The sequence below is a fragment of the Triticum urartu genome, chromosome 1 (genome assembly GCF_003073215.2).
Source record: "Triticum urartu cultivar G1812 chromosome 1, Tu2.1, whole genome shotgun sequence".
Classification (NCBI taxonomy): Eukaryota; Viridiplantae; Streptophyta; class Magnoliopsida; order Poales; family Poaceae; genus Triticum; species Triticum urartu.
In genome coordinates, this window is record NC_053022.1 from 545,136,157 (window position 1) to 545,154,768 (window position 18,612).

General features: G+C 45.3%; 2 protein-coding genes across 3 annotated transcripts in view; one reads left to right on the forward strand and one right to left on the reverse strand.

Moving 5' to 3' along the window:
* The first annotated feature begins 2,684 nt into the window (after nucleotides 1-2,684).
* On the forward strand, nucleotides 2,685-4,258 carry LOC125538625 (probable purine permease 4). Its single transcript, XM_048701884.1, has one exon. The coding sequence runs from the start codon at nucleotides 2,724-2,726 to the stop codon at nucleotides 3,936-3,938; it is 1,215 nt and encodes a 404-aa protein (XP_048557841.1). The 5' UTR covers nucleotides 2,685-2,723; the 3' UTR covers nucleotides 3,939-4,258.
* A 3,064-nt stretch (nucleotides 4,259-7,322) lies between these two features.
* The window catches only part of LOC125538634, an 18,056-nt gene continuing 6,766 nt past the window's right edge, over nucleotides 7,323-18,612 (reverse strand). The window contains exons 5-7 of one of the 2 annotated variants that reach the window (XM_048701897.1): nucleotides 8,655-8,997; nucleotides 8,481-8,561; nucleotides 7,323-7,684 (exon numbers count right to left, since the gene is read on the reverse strand). In XM_048701897.1, coding sequence (XP_048557854.1) covers nucleotides 7,628-7,684; nucleotides 8,481-8,561; nucleotides 8,655-8,997 — 481 coding nt within the window. In that variant the 3' untranslated portion in view covers nucleotides 7,323-7,627. Of the gene's footprint in view, nucleotides 7,685-8,480; nucleotides 8,562-8,654; nucleotides 8,998-14,573; nucleotides 14,856-18,612 lie in introns of those variants that run through there. The other variant, XM_048701904.1, reaches the window with a different exon arrangement.

Sequence of the window (18,612 nt, forward strand, 5' to 3'; positions counted from 1 at the left end):
ACATGATCTCAACGTTCCTAATCTGAAACAAATCATTTTTAACGCCCTAGAATGGATCCGGTCCATCGGCCATATATTCATACACAGTTTCACAATTTTTCGGCACTAAGTAGTCCCTGATCGATACGGATGATGTACACCATAAACCAACAATCAGTTCACCGGATATATTGATCTATTTGGTTTCAAGCTTTTCGCACCGAACGAATGTAACATGTATTTTGAAATGCAGAGGGATTTGGCTCTAACAGTAGTAGTAACGTAGAAGACCACATCGATGTTCTAACAAATTTGAGAAGTACCAAAGTCTCATGAAACTCATATTCCATCTGGATCTTTCGTGGAGGTTCCTGCGGGTTTTTTCATTTTTCATTTTCTTTTTTCATGCTTTTTTCGACAAAGGATGAATTATGTTGACTCACAATGAAGTATCAAGTGGATACAAACACAGTGAGCACGCATCTGGCTTCTGCATAGTTAGGATGCACACAACCAACACAAATGCATGCATGCAGTTGAACACACTGAAAAATAGCAAAGTCATACAAGACTAAAAACTATGCCTCAACATGGGAAAAAAAATCAAAGTGATCAAAACAACGATTGACAAGCTACATCTTTAACCATATCCGCATTAACCATGTATTGACACCACAAGGACTTCAAGGTTCTTCAAGAACAACCCCTTCATGAAGGGAACGATGCTGAACTGCCACTATCACCGAATCGAACCACCAAAGGTCGGATTCTTCACCCTGAACAACGAGTCCGAGCATATTCGAGCAATGCCTTTAGCAAGGTCATGACGCAAAAACATCGTCATTGCCAAGTATAACCTACCCGGGCTAGACTTAGGATTTACACCCAATAGTTCAAGACTGGGTACTCAAAGAGCAGCACTGAATTGGAGTCAATCATGAGTTGTCGCCACCATTTTTGGAAGATCCCAACAACTACATGTGTTCTAGAAATCTCACCATTGCCAATGGACCACCATACCCTCTGAATCAAGTCATCGTCCACACAATGCCATAGACCGTCGAAGGAAAACTAGCGAGAGTGAGAGCCACCAAAACCCAGACCCACACCCACAATGAAGCCTCCTAGCTGCTTCATAGAACCTCGCTCGAACGATCTGTTGACAGGTGTTACCATAGTAGAGAAATCCTTCCAACTCAAACACCAGACTGAGACGTTCACTGATGCTATTGGATGCAACTAACAGCGAGAAAGGGAGCAACCAGCCCGACCCTTACTAGCAGTCACTGCCTATGCCCCATCCAGCAGGGCCCCGATCAGGCCGGATCCGACGTCAATGCCACCGCATAGCAGCACGAGATCCCCGACCAGCATGACAAGCAGCAGGGGCTTGGCCGCCCTTCTGCATTGGAAGGGAGTGCTGAAGGACCGAAGTAGCAGCTACTATGACGGACCCCGATGGGTGTGGGGGATGGAAGGACGTGTGATGTAGGTGAAAAATTCCACCGCCACTTTCCTTGGAGTCAGTGTGGGCTTCGCCGACGGCTTCTCTAGTGACGGCGAGACATGCGGGAGGGGGGAGGATATGTCATCGCAGTGGCGACTAGTGCCCGCCTGAGCCGCCTAATGGAAGCGCCACGGGGGTGTGATCCTTTTTTTGAAGATGTGGGCGCAACAAGTTCTCTTCTAGTGGAGGGATATGACTACTTGTTTCACGCTAATGTCACGTCACTTAGACAGGACTTGGCGAATTCTCATCTAGATCAGTATTTTTGGGTTTGGTTGCAATTTTGTGTGCCAATGGCGGATCATGCACATGATTGAGCCACTGAGATGAGATATGATCAGTCCTCTATCTCTGAGAGAAGGAAGAACGGTGTGCGGTTTTCCGATCTTGGGTTTAAGATGCATGCATGCTTGCTTTGCATACACACATGCATGACCCAAGAACACGGCATGTGAACGCTAGGCGAGCCGTCAATAGTTCCCGTACGTTGTTGGTGCTATGTAGTAATCCGGCCCACTCCCAAAATGGATACGGGACAATCCTGGACATAAGCAAACAGAGAAAGGCAAATTCCAATACGATTGCATCCGGTTGTTTTCCGCTTACAACCCCAGCAGCATCTCAACGACCCCTATGCATCTCAACCAAACCGGTGTGGGAATGAAGAAACACATGTGCAGTTTCACACAAATTGTTCAGCAACTAATTCAGGGATCTTCTGCGATATGTTCAGCACCCAACAACCAATCCATCAATTTAATTCGGATATATATATATATATATATATATATATATATATATATATATATATATACTACTACATTACTGGACATTCTCGATTAATTGGCTCCTACTACTTCCTTAGTACTATATTTGGATTTGAGCAATGAATGCATGAATACATCCATATATTCATGCAAATTTTGCACTTACTTCCATGCAATGCTTCCTCTCATGCCTCATCTTAGGAGTACTAATTTTCTGCTGATCATTAATTTCCAGCTTTGATGTGATCCCAAATATACACGAGTATATATACTGACCAAACAATAGACTAGTAACGTATTGTAACTGACGCCTAGCTTTTTCACATCCGGCCGCCCGGAAAAGCAAGAAACGGAAGGCGCAGCAGTGTAAAAACCTTCTATAAATCCTCCTTACTCTACGCAATTCCTGCATGGCCTTTTGTGATCTCTGATCTTCCCCAACAAGAAAATTTCCCCAACCCGATATATACATGCCGCCTATGTACAATCCCCGTCGCCCATCGCCAGTTCGCCATCCATCCATCGATCCCTCCTACTCCTCCTTGACCACGACGGCGACGCGCGCGGCAATGGCGATCTCCTCCGGGCCGGCGGGCGCAGCCACGGCGGCCCCGCGCCGCAGGAGCAGGTCGACGGTGCTCCTGATGGCCAACTACGCGGCGCTTCTGATCGGGTCCGTCGTCTCCAGCCTGCTCTCCAGGTTCTACTTCGAGCACGGCGGGCAGAACAAGTGGGTGGTCACGCTTGTGCAGTCCGCGGGGTTCCCGACGCTCGTGGTCGCCGCGTTCCTCGCCGGCCGGCCCGTTTCCGCGCCTCGGCCGTTTCTTTGGTTCTCGCGGCGCTTCCTGGCCGTGTGCCTGTTCATCGGCGCGCTCATGGGCGTCAACAACCTGCTCTTCGCCTACAGCTCGTCGCTCCTGCCGGTGTCCACCTCGTCGCTGCTGCTGTCCACTCAGCTCGCCTTCACGCTCGTCCTCGCCGTCGCCATCGTCCGTCACCCGCTCACCTTCGTCAACCTCAACGCCGTTGTGCTCATGACGCTCTGCTCCGTGCTCCTCGCGCTCCGGTCCGGCGACTCGGGCGAGAGTCCGGACAGGAAGGGATACATCATCGGTTTCGTCGTCACGCTCGGCGCCGCGGGGCTCTTCTCCGCGTACCTCCCCGTCATGGAGCTGCTGTACCGGGAGGCGGTCTCCGGCGGGTTCATCCTGGCGGTGGAGGTGCAGGCCGTGATGCAGGCCATGGCGTCCGTCGTGGCGGCGATCGGACTCGCGGCGACCGGCGGTTTCAGTAACGATGTGGCCCACTGGAAGGGGTCCCACGCCGTGTACTGGGTGGTGGTTGCGACGCTGGTGGTGACGTGGCAGGCGTGCTTCATGGGCACCGCCGGCGTGATCTACCTAACGTCGTCGCTCCACAGCGGCGTGTGCATGGCCGCGGTGCTCACGGCCAATGTCATTGGCGGCGTCGTCGTGTTCGGCGATCCTTTCGGCGCCGAGAAGGCCGTGGCCACCGCGCTCTGCGTCTGGGGCCTTTCCTCGTACCTCTACGGCGAGTACACCAAGAACAAGAAGAAAGACGCTGATGATCAGGACGACGACACCATCCTCCCGGGCGCCCATGACGACGGCGAGCACAAGAGCCTCACCGCCGGCAGCCGCGAGCCGGGAAGCGAAACCGTCTGAAGCAAACGGGACAGCGCCGGCCACAGGGGGTACGTTACAACAAATGCAATGGAAACTGAAAATTTCTTACTGTAGACGTGTCATCTACTCATGTTACTTCGATTAGTCAATGAATTATATTTACTGCTTACAAAGGGACAAGAATGGCGTGGTGATCATGACCAATGCTTGTTTGGTGCACTGCCATGTATCTTGGCTAGCTTGTGATGTTCTCTTCAGGATTTATCACAGAATGGATGCATGTTGCACTTGCATGGGTGTGTGAAAAACTTGCACATTAATGTAGTACCATCAACAGGGACATACCATCCATATATATCTTCTATTGAGATCGATATGGTAAATTTTTCCTGCGTTGTTCCTGCAATGCATCAATTGGCAACAGTTTACCTAGTTAGCGAGCTAGCTAACTGGCCTGCTCTGAAACTGTGTGGCCTTTCCCCCCTTGTTGTCATGTCATGGCTCCTTATCCTTATACTGTGTGTACATGAGGTATCGGTTATTGGTATGGACCATCACTTCTATTTAGACACCAGCAGTACATGCATATCTTTATTTTTTTACTTGACATGGGAGGAAATATGATGGTTCCTAGGTACTCAATCCGTTCACAAATATGAGACGTTTTGGATATTTTCAATGCGGATGACATACGGACTGAAATGGGTGAACAAGTACACTAAACATGTCTACATAATCCCTCTGATCCGGATGTGGAGTTTTTAAGCTCGAGCTCAAATGACAGTAAGTTTGAAAAAATAAAAAAAATCTGATTTTTTTGGCAAACTTTAAAGAATGTTTGGGGTGCATGAAAAAATTCAGCACAAAATCACATCGGTGCAATGTGTTGGTAAAAAAACCAAAATCGATACTATGAAAATGTTACTTTCAAATGTATTTTGGAGGTCTGAATTTGTTTTTATTGACACGACTTGCCCCAGTGTGATTTCGTGGTGAAACTTTGCATGCACTTCAAACATTTCTTAAAGTTTGCCACAAAAAAGATTCAGAATTTTTTGAATTTGTTTTCTATTTTACTGTTCATATGGTAGGAGCATTTGAGCTCGAGTTTAGAAGGATACTTACACTCTGGTCTTTTTTATTCCGGGTATAAGATTTGTATCAAGTCAAACTTTACAAAGTTTGACCAAATTTATATTAAAAAATATAAAAATACACTAAACATGTCTAAATAACCCCTCTGGTCCGGATGTGGAGTTTTTAAACTCGAGCTCAAATGACAGTAAGTTCGAAAAAATAAAAAAAAATCTGATTTTTTGGCAAACTTTAAAGAATGTTTTGGGTGCATGAAAAAATTCAGCACAAAATCACATCGGTGCAATGTGTTGGTAAAAAAACCAAAATCGATACTATGAAAATGTTACTTTCAAATGTATTTTGGGGTCTGAATTTGTTTTTATTGCCACGACTTGCCCCAGTGTGATTTCGTGGTGAAACTTTGCATGCACTTCAAACATTTCTTAAAGTTTGCCACAAAAAAGATTCAGAATTTTTTGAATTTGTTTTCTATTTTACTGTTCATATGGTAGGAGCATTTGAGCTCGAGTTTAGAAGGATACTTACACTCTGGTCTTTTTTATTCCACGTATAAGATTTGTATCAAGTCAAACTTTACAAAGTTTGACCAAATTTATATTAAAAAAATATAAAAATACACTAAACATGTCTAAATAACCCCTCTGGTCCGGATGTGGAGTTTTTAAGCTCGAGCTCAAATGACAGTAAGTTCGAAAAAATAAAAAAAAATCTGATTTTTTTTGGCAAAATTTAAAGAATGTTTTGGGTGCATGAAAAAATTCAGCACAAAATCACATCGGTGCAATGTGTTGGTAAAAAAACCAAAATCGATACTATGAAAATGTTACTTTCAAATGTATTTTGGAGGTCTGAATTTGTTTTTATTGCCACGACTTGCCCCAGTGTGATTTCGTGGTGAAACTTTGCATGCACTTCAAACATTTCTTAAAGTTTGCCATAAAAAAAGATTCAGAATTTTTTGAATTTGTTTTCTATTTTACTGTTCATGGTAGGAGCATTTGAGCTCGAGTTTAGAAGGATACTTACACTCTGGTCTTTTTTATTCCGCGTATAAGATTTGACCAAATTTATATTAAAAATTATAAAAATCTACAATACCAAATATATAAAATATGAACTTACATTCCATAATAAATATAATAATATTGATTTTGTATTGTGAATGTTTCTATAAGTTTGGTCAAATCAAAGATACTTCTACTTCAGATAAATCTTATATTCAAGGAATACATCCAATTCAGAAAAATGTTAGGACGTTTTATATTTGTGAACGGATGGAGTATTGACTAGCAATAGAACACATTTCCACCGTGTGTGGAGTGGCAAACACCTTTCTCGTTCTCATTGTCCCATGACCAAACAAGCAACATTTGCCGCTCCACAAATTAATCTCTATTATATTTACACACCAACAACACATGTGCCTTTTTCCTTCTAAAAAATACCCATGCACATCTTTAATTTTGACTTGATAGGAGGAATACTCACTAATACGAGGGTCCCTTTTTCCCAACAAAAGATGAATTTTATGAACTCAAAATAAAGCCATCACCCATCATGCCCTCCAAGAGTAAGTAAACGCTTCTGCCACGAAGAAACCTTTAAGCGATGTGTTCCCCATCAAACTTCACCAGTTGCATGTTCAGATTTTCCACCGCGACCAATGCCTCAACGCCATAGTCGCCATGATAACGGAGCTCTATCACTATTGAGGAGATGGAGTTCGAGAGAAGGGTATGCCGAGATCTTTGGATTGCACGATTTGACTTGAACTTAGCCAATCTCAGCATCGCAAATGGTCAGTAATAATCAGCGAAATAGGCCGGGAGAACCGGTCGAAAATCCAGGCCAGGAGAACGAGACAAAAATCTTGTGGTTAAATTACGTTAGGGGGTTAACTATACCTTAGAAAAAGGTTAGGAGAATTGTGTCCCAAATTCCATAGTCTGGGGTGTCTAACATACTTATCTGGTAGGTACAAAATCTAATAGGCCCTCGGTAGCCCCAGCGGCAAAGGGTTGGCTAAAGAGTCCCAAAGAACACCCCTAAATGGAAGGCTGGTCTAAACTAAAGTTAATGCCGAGCGTACTAGAGCATATTTAGAGAAGGTCCCTTTTCGCCTACTTACACTGCTCCCGCATCCACATGTATAGAGCCTCGTGAAACTTAACGAAACTGATATCGACTGACTAGCACTAGGCCTAGTTAAAGCGGTCGCTAGGTCAACAAAATTTACATTGAGTAGGGTAGACATAACATCAAGAGCTCATCCCTTTGTGCTTTTGCCAACGCAAAGCAACAAATAGTTACTGAAAATAGAAACTCAAGAGGCAAAGCAACAAATAGTTCTTGCAAAACAGAAACTTGAGATGCATGGTGGCAATTGGTAGCAGAGATGCAACATTCCTAAACCATTATTGGGTAGCACAACATCAACCTCATAAATTATTTTCCGGATTTTTTATTTGACTCAAACTCATGGAATGCCCATCCATGATCACTAACTATCTTCAACCTCTCTTTCTCTTGCTACCGCTTTTCCCGACGCTTCTCCTCACCAATAACTCCAAAATATCCTTTCTACCGTTGTTGCGCCATTGTTGGAGTCACGCCCGAGCTCCTCTTTGAGCTTAGTCAGAGTTGGAGTCCTCGTCATCCGTCGCCATGCCCTTCAGGCCGCCCACGCGCTGCAGAATAACAGAAAGCTCAACAAGGTGATCATCCATTTTGGCTACATGCCAAGTCACTGTGGTGCGAACAGAGAGAAACTGAAAACCAAAAACACTTAAAGCAAAATATTCAATGGGTTTGGCTGCGATTCTGGCCCCAAGACACAAGACGGTACTAGGAAAATTAACTGTCTCCAAGACAAAGTACTTCCTCCATCCAAATTTTGTCAGCCCCGCTCGTATCTTAAAACAATATTCAATATAGATGTCACTTGCAAAATATGTTATATAATATAGTAATTGTATTGTTAGATTTGTATTTGAAAGAAGTTTTTACTAATATATTTTTTCTTAAACATATAATTCATATTTTGTAACTTGAATTTATGATAGAAATCTAACTCAAACTCTAATGATATCCGCACTCGAGCATGTCAACCACTCCCACCTAGGGTCACACCTTTCACATCTACTCCATACACAATGTAAAGTTCTAGAATATCAACTGGTATGTGCTTTCACCGTCAAAGGGTGTAGATATAACACGACTTCCTGGCCACACGTGTAAGAGCACCTAGGCTAGGAGATGGGCACGTTGGTCACCCTCAGCCCCCCCCCCTAAAAAAATCTCTAAACATCTAATTACAATGCGAAATTTAGAAATAACAAACGCAGTTGGATCTAAACAACTAATCATTTAAATATAATTATAATCCCAATGAGGTTAATCACAATCAAATATATAATCATCAAGAATAATAAAATCATGGCGATGAAGTGAAGTGCAAATAGCAGTGGAAAAGCTAGTGAGTACCTTCTCGGACTTCTTCTCCTTGACTTTGTACCTGTTCCTGTTCCTGTTGGCCTGCCAAAGCCACTCCCCTGGGCAGATGTTCTGCACGCACGAACAGATGGTGTCAGTGATACCAAAACGAATCCATGATTCAAAGGAAAAAATAAAAAAAAAGCTTTGGGCATGCATGCATACGTTGACTTGCTTCTGGACTATCTCGGGGCGCCTGTGGGGGAACTGCGGCAGCTTGGTGCCCGTCATGGCCAACCAGTCCTCCTCTTTCTCCTCGTGCGTCAGCTGTGTAACGACCTGCGGCACCACCGGCCTCGCCATGGCCGCCTTCTCCTCCTCCTCCTCGACGGGCGGAGGCACCTCTACCATGGGCGCCTTCCCTTTCTGCTCCTTTGTCGCCTTGATCGACTCCTGACGCTGCGGCTGCTGCTGCTTCTTAGGCTTCCCTTTGGGGGCTGGATGCTGCTTCTCCTCCTTCGCCCCTGGCTGCTTCTTGCTGGCGGCGGTGTGAGGTTCCTCCGAAGAACTGGTCAACATCATTTTTGACATCAGTAGAACGATCGACGACACAACCTGAACTCAAAAATGTTTATCTCTTACGGCAACGTTGCGGCGTTGTTGGGTTGGAAGGGAGGGTCTGGGTGACACGATCAAAACGATCGACCAGATGAAATAGAGCAACAGAACTAACGCATGACTATGTATGTTGTACGTAGTAGTATCAATCTATTTTGAGCCACATGAAACTATTAATGTGGAATTAGTACCAGAGTGTTTGTGGACGGATATGCAAGCTCACTGGAAAGATACTCTATATATAATGCTGGAGATTGATCAGATTATCTATCCTGGGGATAATCTGATGATGCTTAATGGGACATTATTACTCTACTGGTAGTGGAAAAACATGATTAAAATAAACTTCCGTTTCTAAAGATGAAAATAGAAGACTAAAAAAAGTGTTTAAATAAATTCGAAACAAACGCAAAATATTTGCCTAATCTTGTCAATAAAGAAGAAGGTTACTAGTGGTTCAAAGGAGGAGGCAATTACTCCTCCACAAATGGACAAAAACTCTCACGGCATAATGGAATCCAGGTGCCTTGCACTAGTGGGTGGTTACCCAAAGCTTGGCTTCGGCCTTATTGAGCGCCAAGACTATCATCAGCATGTTAGATGGCAAAAATGAATCATTGGTTCAGGGGCGCTAGGCCGTAGCCTTATAGTCTGCTGGTAATTTGCGTGACCCGTTTGAGACATGGATTGCGCTTGCGGAAAAATTAAGCATGTTTCTATGTATGTTTTCTGTGTGTTCTTCCCGAATGGGAACATAGATATGCCACCGAGAACAATGTCCTCGCTATCCTTCACACGGAGGAAGAGTACTCGCGTCGTAGAGGTGGGGTCAAGTGGATTACCAAAGGGGATGCAAACACACGCTACTTTCATGCATAAGCGAATGGCCGTAGGCGTAAGTGCTCCATCCAACGTCCACAATCGGAGCAGGGCATATCTATACTTTCAACATTAGCTGGACGGGCTCGGCTGAGCCCAAATTGGGTGTGCTGCACTCTAATCTGTGGGTTCACTCGCAGCGTGTTTCGCATGAGGAAAATTCTAAGCTTTTGTGCTCCTTCCTGGCTCAAGAGATCGACGCGTAGCTTCTCTCCATGGAACTGGATAAGGTGTGCGGTCTAGACGGTTGGTCGGTTGCCTTCTTCCACATGTTCTTGAATTTTCTAAAGGGCCCTTTGCTTGCCATCTGCACTGGTTTCACGGTCGGTACGCTTGACATATGTAGGTTAAAATTTGGCATGCTTCCGTTAATTTTGAAGTCAAGGGGGCTGACAAAACATTTTCCAATTTCTCCTGATAGCGCCGATCAATGTTCCTTTTAAAATCCATTGTAAAAAGCCTATGCCTCACGTCCCTCTCCGGTGGCCCATCGCGTCATAAATAGATGTCGATCCGCGTTTATCAAAGACTGTTACATCCTTGAAGGATTAGTGGCATTGCATGAGATAATGCACAGAGTCAAGAGATGTAGACAATAGGTGACCCTACTTAAGTTAGATATCAAAAAATCTTATGATTGTGTCAACTAGGTATTTCTCCACGAGGTTTTTCTTCACAATGGTTTTGAGGCTAGGTGGGTTCAACAAGCATGGGTTGATACAAGGCAATCCTCTACAGCTTGCTCTTTAACTTCGTTGTCGAGGCACTCTCGGCAATGCTCGATAGGGATCGAGCTACTGGGCATATGAAGGGGGGGTGGCCACCTTATCCCCAGGGTGTGTGCACTTGCAATACATAGATGACACAATGATGTTGTTCGAACTAGACCAACTTAGTATTGCCTCGGTAAAACCAATCCTTCTATGCTTTGAGGCAATGTCGGGGATGAAGGTTAATTTCCATAAGTCCAAGGGGATGGATCACTGGGAGGAATATCAGGTTCCAAGTTAGGAGACTTCCCAATCTCGTACTTAGGATTCCCAATTAGTAACAAGAACCTTAAAATCTCTGATGGCGAGGCATTGTGTTGTTCGGTAGCTAAGAGGGTTTGCGCGTGGCATGCAAGGTCATGTCTTCGGGCGCCAGGCTGATCTTAACAAATTTGAGCATCTCCTATCTTACCATGTCCACAATGGGATTGTTCCTTCCAGATGATGGGGCTTACACCAAACTGGACATGTCGCGCTCCAAGTTCTTTTGGGAAGGAGCTGGAGCCAAGAGGAAATACCATGAGGTTAAGTGAGTGACAGTTTTACCGTCCAAAAAAGTCAGGAGGCTTGGGCATAATAAATTTGAAACTTATGAACATTTCCCTTTTATCCAAGTGGGCTTGGAAGCTCTCCCAAAATGCTAGTGGGCTTTGGGCTAAGCTTTTCAAAGCAAAGTATTTCCTGGACTGCTCTTTTGTTTTGAATCTAGGGTTTGTGGCTACCCATTTTGGAATGGGATCCAAGCGGTTAAGCTGGCTTTCACTTTGGGGGCAAAGTTTTCGACTAGGAATGGCAAGCCCATCCGCATTTTTGTTTGACTATTGGTTGGATTTGCAGCTGCTTTGGATGGAATTATGTGCTCTGTACTCCATAATAGTGGAGCCGGATATCTCGGTAGCCGAGGCATTTCTCTTCCCCCCCCCCTAGTTGTATCCTTTCATCGTGAGCTAACCACTATCGAGAATGCTAGTCGGAACTCTCTTTGGGATAGGCTCCAATACATGCTCATGTCCAGTGGTGCGGACGTGGTTACGAGGCACCTTACTAGCTCTAGCCAGTTTTCGGTAAAATCGCTCTATGCACAACTATCTAAAACTTCTTCACTTTTTTTCATGTGCCATATTTGGAAGGCCACTACCGCTCAAAGATAAAATATTCTTGTGGCAAATGTTTAGAAACCACCTGCCGACGTCTAACAATATAGTTAAGCGCAATGACCGTTTGGATGCCCATTGTGCTTTGTGTGTGGTGCGGAAGGATGCCAACCATGTCTTCTTTAGATATCCTTTTCGCGCTTTCTGTGGAGTGCAGTCCGTGAAGCTTCGGGGCTGCATTGGGATCTAGCCTCTGGTGCAGAGTTGATCTTTCTATTGAACTCGTTACGTGGCATGTCCAAACACGTAATGTGGCCATATGTAGAGCCATTGTTATGGGCCATTCGGCAAAACGACAACAAAATTACGATTGAGGTTGCCCTCCCTCACCCTGCTGACCGCTTTTTCTAGTGCAATGTTTACATGCAGCAGTGGATGCTGCTTGGGAAGCGAAGCGACGTTGATAGCATAGTGTTGGCGACCAACAAGCTATGACGGGTCTACTCGATGGCTCGTTCATCTCCGCCGGTGTGTTAGGGTCATGGCATCCTTTTGGATCCTCCCCGAGTCTGCGGGCTCTGCCTTAGTTTGATGCCCTAGTGATTTATCTCATACTCAGGAAACCAAGTTTCCTCTATGTAGTGTGACTTGTTTGTATATTGCCGGTGTGTAGGCTTTATTAAGTTTAAGCCGGACACTTTTTTTATCTTCATTCTAAAAATAACCTCGCATTCCTCTCGTTCCAAAGTTCCCCCACAACGAGCATGATGGTGGAGGCCATCTCTTTCCTACTTTGGCCACGACCAAGAGTACCGTGGTAGTCCACCCCATTGAGCGATGTTCACTCCAAGGAGGCAAGCCATGCCATTAAAACCTTGAAAACACAGATGGAGGGTTTGCACTTGAACAAAATGTGTGTAGCAGACTCAAGCTTCCTCCTAAAAAGTTGACTGAAGCCATGGTTTGGACATCCTCTCCTCTCTAGACCCGGTGGTCGAAAATCATATTCTTGATGAAAAGTCATGCAAAAAACTTCCACTTGGGGCACCCACTTATAAAACATTGCATGCTTAATCAAAATGGTGATGGACCCCTCAGCGGAAGCAGCGGAGTAGATGCCATTTGCCGCAAGCTTCCAAACAATGTTATTGGCGGTCTCTTGCTGAAGATGAACATGATCAAGCATAGCCCAAAGAGCGCAAACTTGATTGATGTGATAAATTATGAGTCCCGTGGACATGTCAATTCTCCTCAGCCAAGCATTGTCGTGGAGAGTGTGATGAGGAACAAACCTCGAGGCAAGATCTGATCTATCATCACAACCCTATCTTTCATGGCCGTCCACCTTCAGTGCAGTAGCCTCTTGCCCCGCACGTGGTGTACACGAAGTAGAGGGTTTGAACCTTGCGGTTGAACACAATATAACCAATCTAGAAGATTGAAACTCACGCGCAAGACAATTTCTATGCAGAAATCACAATATACAGGTCTTCAAAGATTCCTCCAAAACATAGGATTTTCAGACAGCTTCCCTCAAAACTCGATATGGGTATTTTTCTGCAATATATGTCTATTTCCTCAAAATAACTTGTTGTTACATGGCACACAACATAGGATTTAATACATGAACCAACCAACTTAGCTTGGAAAGAAAGTTGATTGCCCAACTAAATCTCCTTTACATGCTAAAAAATTACCTAAAATCTACCAACTATTAGATTTCTTAGTTTATAGGTTAGCAAGACAATCTTTACAACCCAAATCAAACACCTTAGATTTCTATCATAAATAAATACGACTTCTTTTAAATTGGTGCGTCACTGTGGTATACTATGCATTGTAGACCCCAACAGCAAGTCTTCCAACACAATATATTCCATGCATGTGAACCTCTCAGCCAAATCTCTCCTTGATTGGAACGAATAAAAATAGCAAGTTCATGCACCTTTCTCTTTATACCGCGGCCCTTAAATAATCCGGCCATATCTTCTTCAAAGTAGGAAGCCAATCTCTTTGTTTTTGTCATACACCTTTCACTTTCTACCATTTCCCGTAAATAATTCGACCATCTCTTCTTCAAAGTAGGAAACTAATCTCTATTTTGTCATCTCCAACTCTTAAATTATAACTAAGTTGTTGTTTCCTTTTACTCATATGATTGATATGGTGGCTTTGAAATGACAAAATAGAAGCATGGACTTCTCTTCTCCTCAGCCCGCCCACATGCATCCATACCTGGGTTCTTCTTGCTCCCAATTGAAGTTATTTTTGTCCAGTCCTGGACAAATACATTATTACTCATGTCCAACCCATACAAAGTAGATGCATGGCTACGACTTATGCACAATGTGTACATTGGCGCTTTATAATCACAGACTGGAATAACGCTAAGAATATCATAAACATGTATGATCGTATCATCCTCTAGACCTTGAGACGAAACTGGCCTTGGTTTTGAGTAAGTCCCTTCAGAGATATTTAACTTGTAGATTGATCAGAGACCATAGAAATTCAATAGCTTTGACCTTCTTCTTTTCTGCTTCTTTGTGATCTTTTATCTTCTCAAGGTGTTCTTTCCTCCAAGCAATAAAAGGCTCATCCTTCACGTGCACGAAGCCATATTTCCGACCCTCATTAATGTGATATGTGTTGGTGCGACTATTATATTTAGCACGGTGCTCCTTGTACCATGTATCTCCCAACAACAAGTGACATGAAACCATCTATATAGGGAACATGTGGCACATGACTTCTCAAAAGGATTTTTTCAACAAAAGCGATACCTTTGTTCAACAAGTATGGTGGAGACCGTCGGCCTCTATATCATTGTGATGCACAAAACCATTTATATTAATTGTCAAGCAGAGTACTAAACAAATGCATCTTGGGCCGAAACATTATAGGTTGTGAAAAAAACACCTAGGACTAAATCAACTTCTTGCACAACAACGCCTTCAAGAAGGGATAAACGTCCTCGCTTGTCGTCGCCACATCCTATCAAAGATGGACCAGACATGATTTGCATCATGGTTGCCGAGACCAGCACCACAACAAGTAGACAACACCTTCAACAAGGTAACAACACAAGTTCGTCACTGGTAAGCATGATTAATAAAGGCCGGTACAAAATAATTCACCATAGATATGAAGGAGTGTTTCAATTAGCATCTTCATCATGTATGAGGCGATATTAACATCCATTAGTACTCCATGTGAATAAGGTTAATCCGCGTAAAGTCAGCGATGCATTCATCACCATTCTTCTTTGGAAGGATCGCAATGTTGGCCGAATTAAGCCGCTTAATGTGCTCAATAATGAGTCTGGAAAATTTATTGATCATAGCCATGATGCCATGCTTAATTGTAGCACAACAAGCCTTGGAAAAAGCCCCGACAAAGCGATCTGGAGATGGAGACTTATCCTTAGGCATTTGTGCAATGACGTCAATCATTTCCTTCTCTGTGAAAGGGTCTCCGATGCCAGAGAGGTCGTAGAGAAATATAGAATTTTCCAATTAAAGTCTCTTTGACACCCCTATGCTTTATGCGACATGGTGGAGAAATGGTCTTGCACCACCCTTGCTTTATCATTGTCGAAAGTAAGCTAGCCGGCTCCCTGCCGAATCTTGTCGATGAAGTTATTGTGCCTTCAAGCATTGATGCAGAGGTAAATTTTTTGTATTTGCATCACCCTCCTTAAGGTTTTAAATGATCTTTCCAGACTCGTTAGATCGACGACCCTCCACGTTATCCTTTATCTCAAATCACTCTCCTCTAGTGAAATCGGTAGGGAATCTATGTCTGTATAGAATCTAAGGATGACCTCAAGCGCCATGTACAACCGAATCTTGAGGTAGAGAAAACATCATTGCTCCATCACCGAAGATGGATGTTGGTGCAATTTAATTTGTCAAAGAGCACCCTAGACGGCTCCTTGTGTGGCGAGGGCTTCCCCCAAGCCTCCACAACAAAATTCCAAAAACCAGAAGCTTGACCCAAAAGTTCTCGAACTTGAATGCACGCAGCTACTTCAGACCATGTCACTAGCAAGAAACAAGGGACGATGATCAGATAGGGCGGATGAGGAGGCAGCGAGCACATGATTTTCAAAATGAAGATCCCAATAGTTGTTGCGGAAATAGCTATCCGGCTTGGATAGGGTCGGATCCCGCCGCTCATTACACCAAGTGAACTTCCTATTCTGCAGGTGGATCTCTTTAAGCTCGCATGGATCAAGAGTACCGCATAAGCGAGTGACGAGCATAATATTGGTGTGCCTCCTGTTTTGCATCAGGCTCTATAAATTTGGTTAAATTCACTTGTTACTAACCACATGACACCAAGACAAAGTTTGTGGACGAGGAGCTCCGCAAAAGAACCATCTTTCCGAAGATAGGTCATGGGTCCATAGGTCGTAGTCAGCTTGATCTCTATCATAGCTGATAGATGGAACACCTCGCTGGTGATGCCAGAAGCATCGAGCATGTCGTTGTTCTAGAAAAGCAAAATACCACCCCAAGTACCAAGGGCCGGTGTGACTGGAAAGTTCCTCAGCCTGACGTCGCCAAAATAAATGATAGTAGCAGCATAAGTCGTTCCCAACTTGGGTTCTTGAATGTGCACGAGTTTATGAGAGGAGGTCACAACCATCTCAAGGAAAATTGATATTCTATCATGATAGTTTAGCCCCATGAGATTACAACTAATGATGCTAAGGGTGTTTCTAACATTGGTAAGAAAGGGTAATCAAGCATAGCACACAAGGAACACTTGCACTTTAAGAAACAATGGACTACAAACAAGTTCGGACCATCTCTAACCACAACATTATGCTACAAAGAGGAACAACAAGGTTCGGGAGAATGCCCTCCCCTAAAGACAGACAACAAAAGGCTTGCTAGAATCTGGGACTAAAAGAACTCAAGCAACAACTTGTACACAAAGTTAGACCACAATCATGGTTTTGATCGATTCCTGCATTTACTAGTCGAGGCTCTCCTCTCCCCCATGCAGGATCAGAACATCCTCCATCGTGGTAGCCAGGTCGCAGTCCTGCCTAAAGAGCCCATGCATGGAGCGCGCTGACGGTGACCAACGAAAGCTTCCCTTGGAACAGTCTATCAAACTTGGAGATAGAAGCTGATTAACATCCTCGCCCTCGACGATAATCTCCATATGCCAGTACGGGATCTTCTTGGCAATCACGCCACTAGGGTGGACCTGATCTTGGACTGGAGGCAAGCGTTGTTGCAAAGAAGTGACACAACGTCGGGCTGCAAAGTCGATGCCTCGGCCTATAGCAATGAGGAGTGAGAAGTAGCGGAGGCTAGTGTCGGATGACGAACAACGTGGCCGATGGGGTCTCAACATTGTGGGGTCTAGGGGCTGGGTTCCCATGCTCGTGCATGAGATCCGACATGGACTCAACCATCAGTGGTGATGCAGAGGCCACTAGTGGCGGCGGTGTTCCCAGGAGCGGAGTAGGTGTAGTAGGGTCATGCATATGTGTGAGTGGTAAGCGCATAATAGCTTCCCACACTGTGGCGTAGCATGCGCCACATAAGAGCTTGTGGCATCAGAGAAGCAGGCCCACCATTGGTGAAGCATTGAGAGTGTTGTGCAGTAGCTGAGTGAAACCAGCCCCCACCATGGCCTAGGATGCACCCTTTGACCATAGGGCGTGGGAGGCAGGGCCGAGACAGTCTTGCCCGCTAAGTTGTGCAGGCACGCGAGGGAGGGCTGTCGACGGTTGTCCTAGAAGCCGACGCATGGCCATCACGGGATGAGCGGATGTGCTAGACAAGCACCGCGCCATGACGCTACACTACAGCTTCCCGCAACCAGTGAGGTCCGCCAGTCACAGCACCACATAGTGCACTGCAGCTCCGCCGCACTGCCAATGAAGACAGTCCCAACACGATGAACGTTGCGCTGGAGCAACCACACCCCCTCATCTGCGAGGTCCACCGGTCATAGCACCATTTGTTGCATTCCAGCTCCGCCGTGCCGCCGATGAGACGGCTACAACACCATGAACATTGTATTGCAACTCCTCCCCGCCGGTCGCAGCGCCGCGTGTTGCACTGCAGCTCCGCCGTCCCCGACAAGATTTGTAAGGGCGCAACACCGTGCGCGCTGCACGGAAGCATCCCTATAGGCCGGCGAGATCCGATCACCTGCAACGCCGGCAGCGCTGTACCAACGTGCTCGGCAACATCGACCACAACAGCGGCCTACTGCGCCAATGATGCTCGGCAACATAGACCACAACGACGGAAGACACAGATGCTGCAAGATGACGCAGGTGCAGCGGGTCGACGGCTGCTGGGTTGCCGCACCCCGCCTGCGGCTGCTCCGGCGAGATCCATGGTGAAAGGTCGGAGAGGGATGCGGAGAAGAAGTGGAAAAATGAGGATCTCGCTCGTGTGTGGAAGAATGAGTGCATCTGAACGCCATCATGATCCTGACTTTGACTTCTCGGGAGCTGTTTCCATTGTGGAGGCCGCTGTCGCTGGAAGAAACTGGCGGTCTGGCTTTTCTTAACCAGGGGCTGAAGGCACACATCAATATTTGGAAGGAGAGACTGACCATGGATGCAAGCACCGGTGTGGCATAGTAGAATGGGCTCCTGGAGTTCTGCATGGATGGTGAGTCACATGGAGTAGAGATGGAAAAGGTGTCCGGTGGTGAGGACTGAGAAGGAGACTTGTTTTGCCAAGCTTCTACCATGCGGACACACGACAGAGAGCGGCGGCAGTTGTGGTCACGATGTGGCTGAGCTTGCGAGACAGATGCCAAGGACGAGGGCGGTGGCTAAGCTTG

Coding starts and splice junctions, on each gene's coding strand:
- LOC125538625 (XM_048701884.1), top strand. CDS start 2,724: ATGCCGCCTATGTACAATCCCCGTCGCCCATCGCCAGTTCGCCATCCA.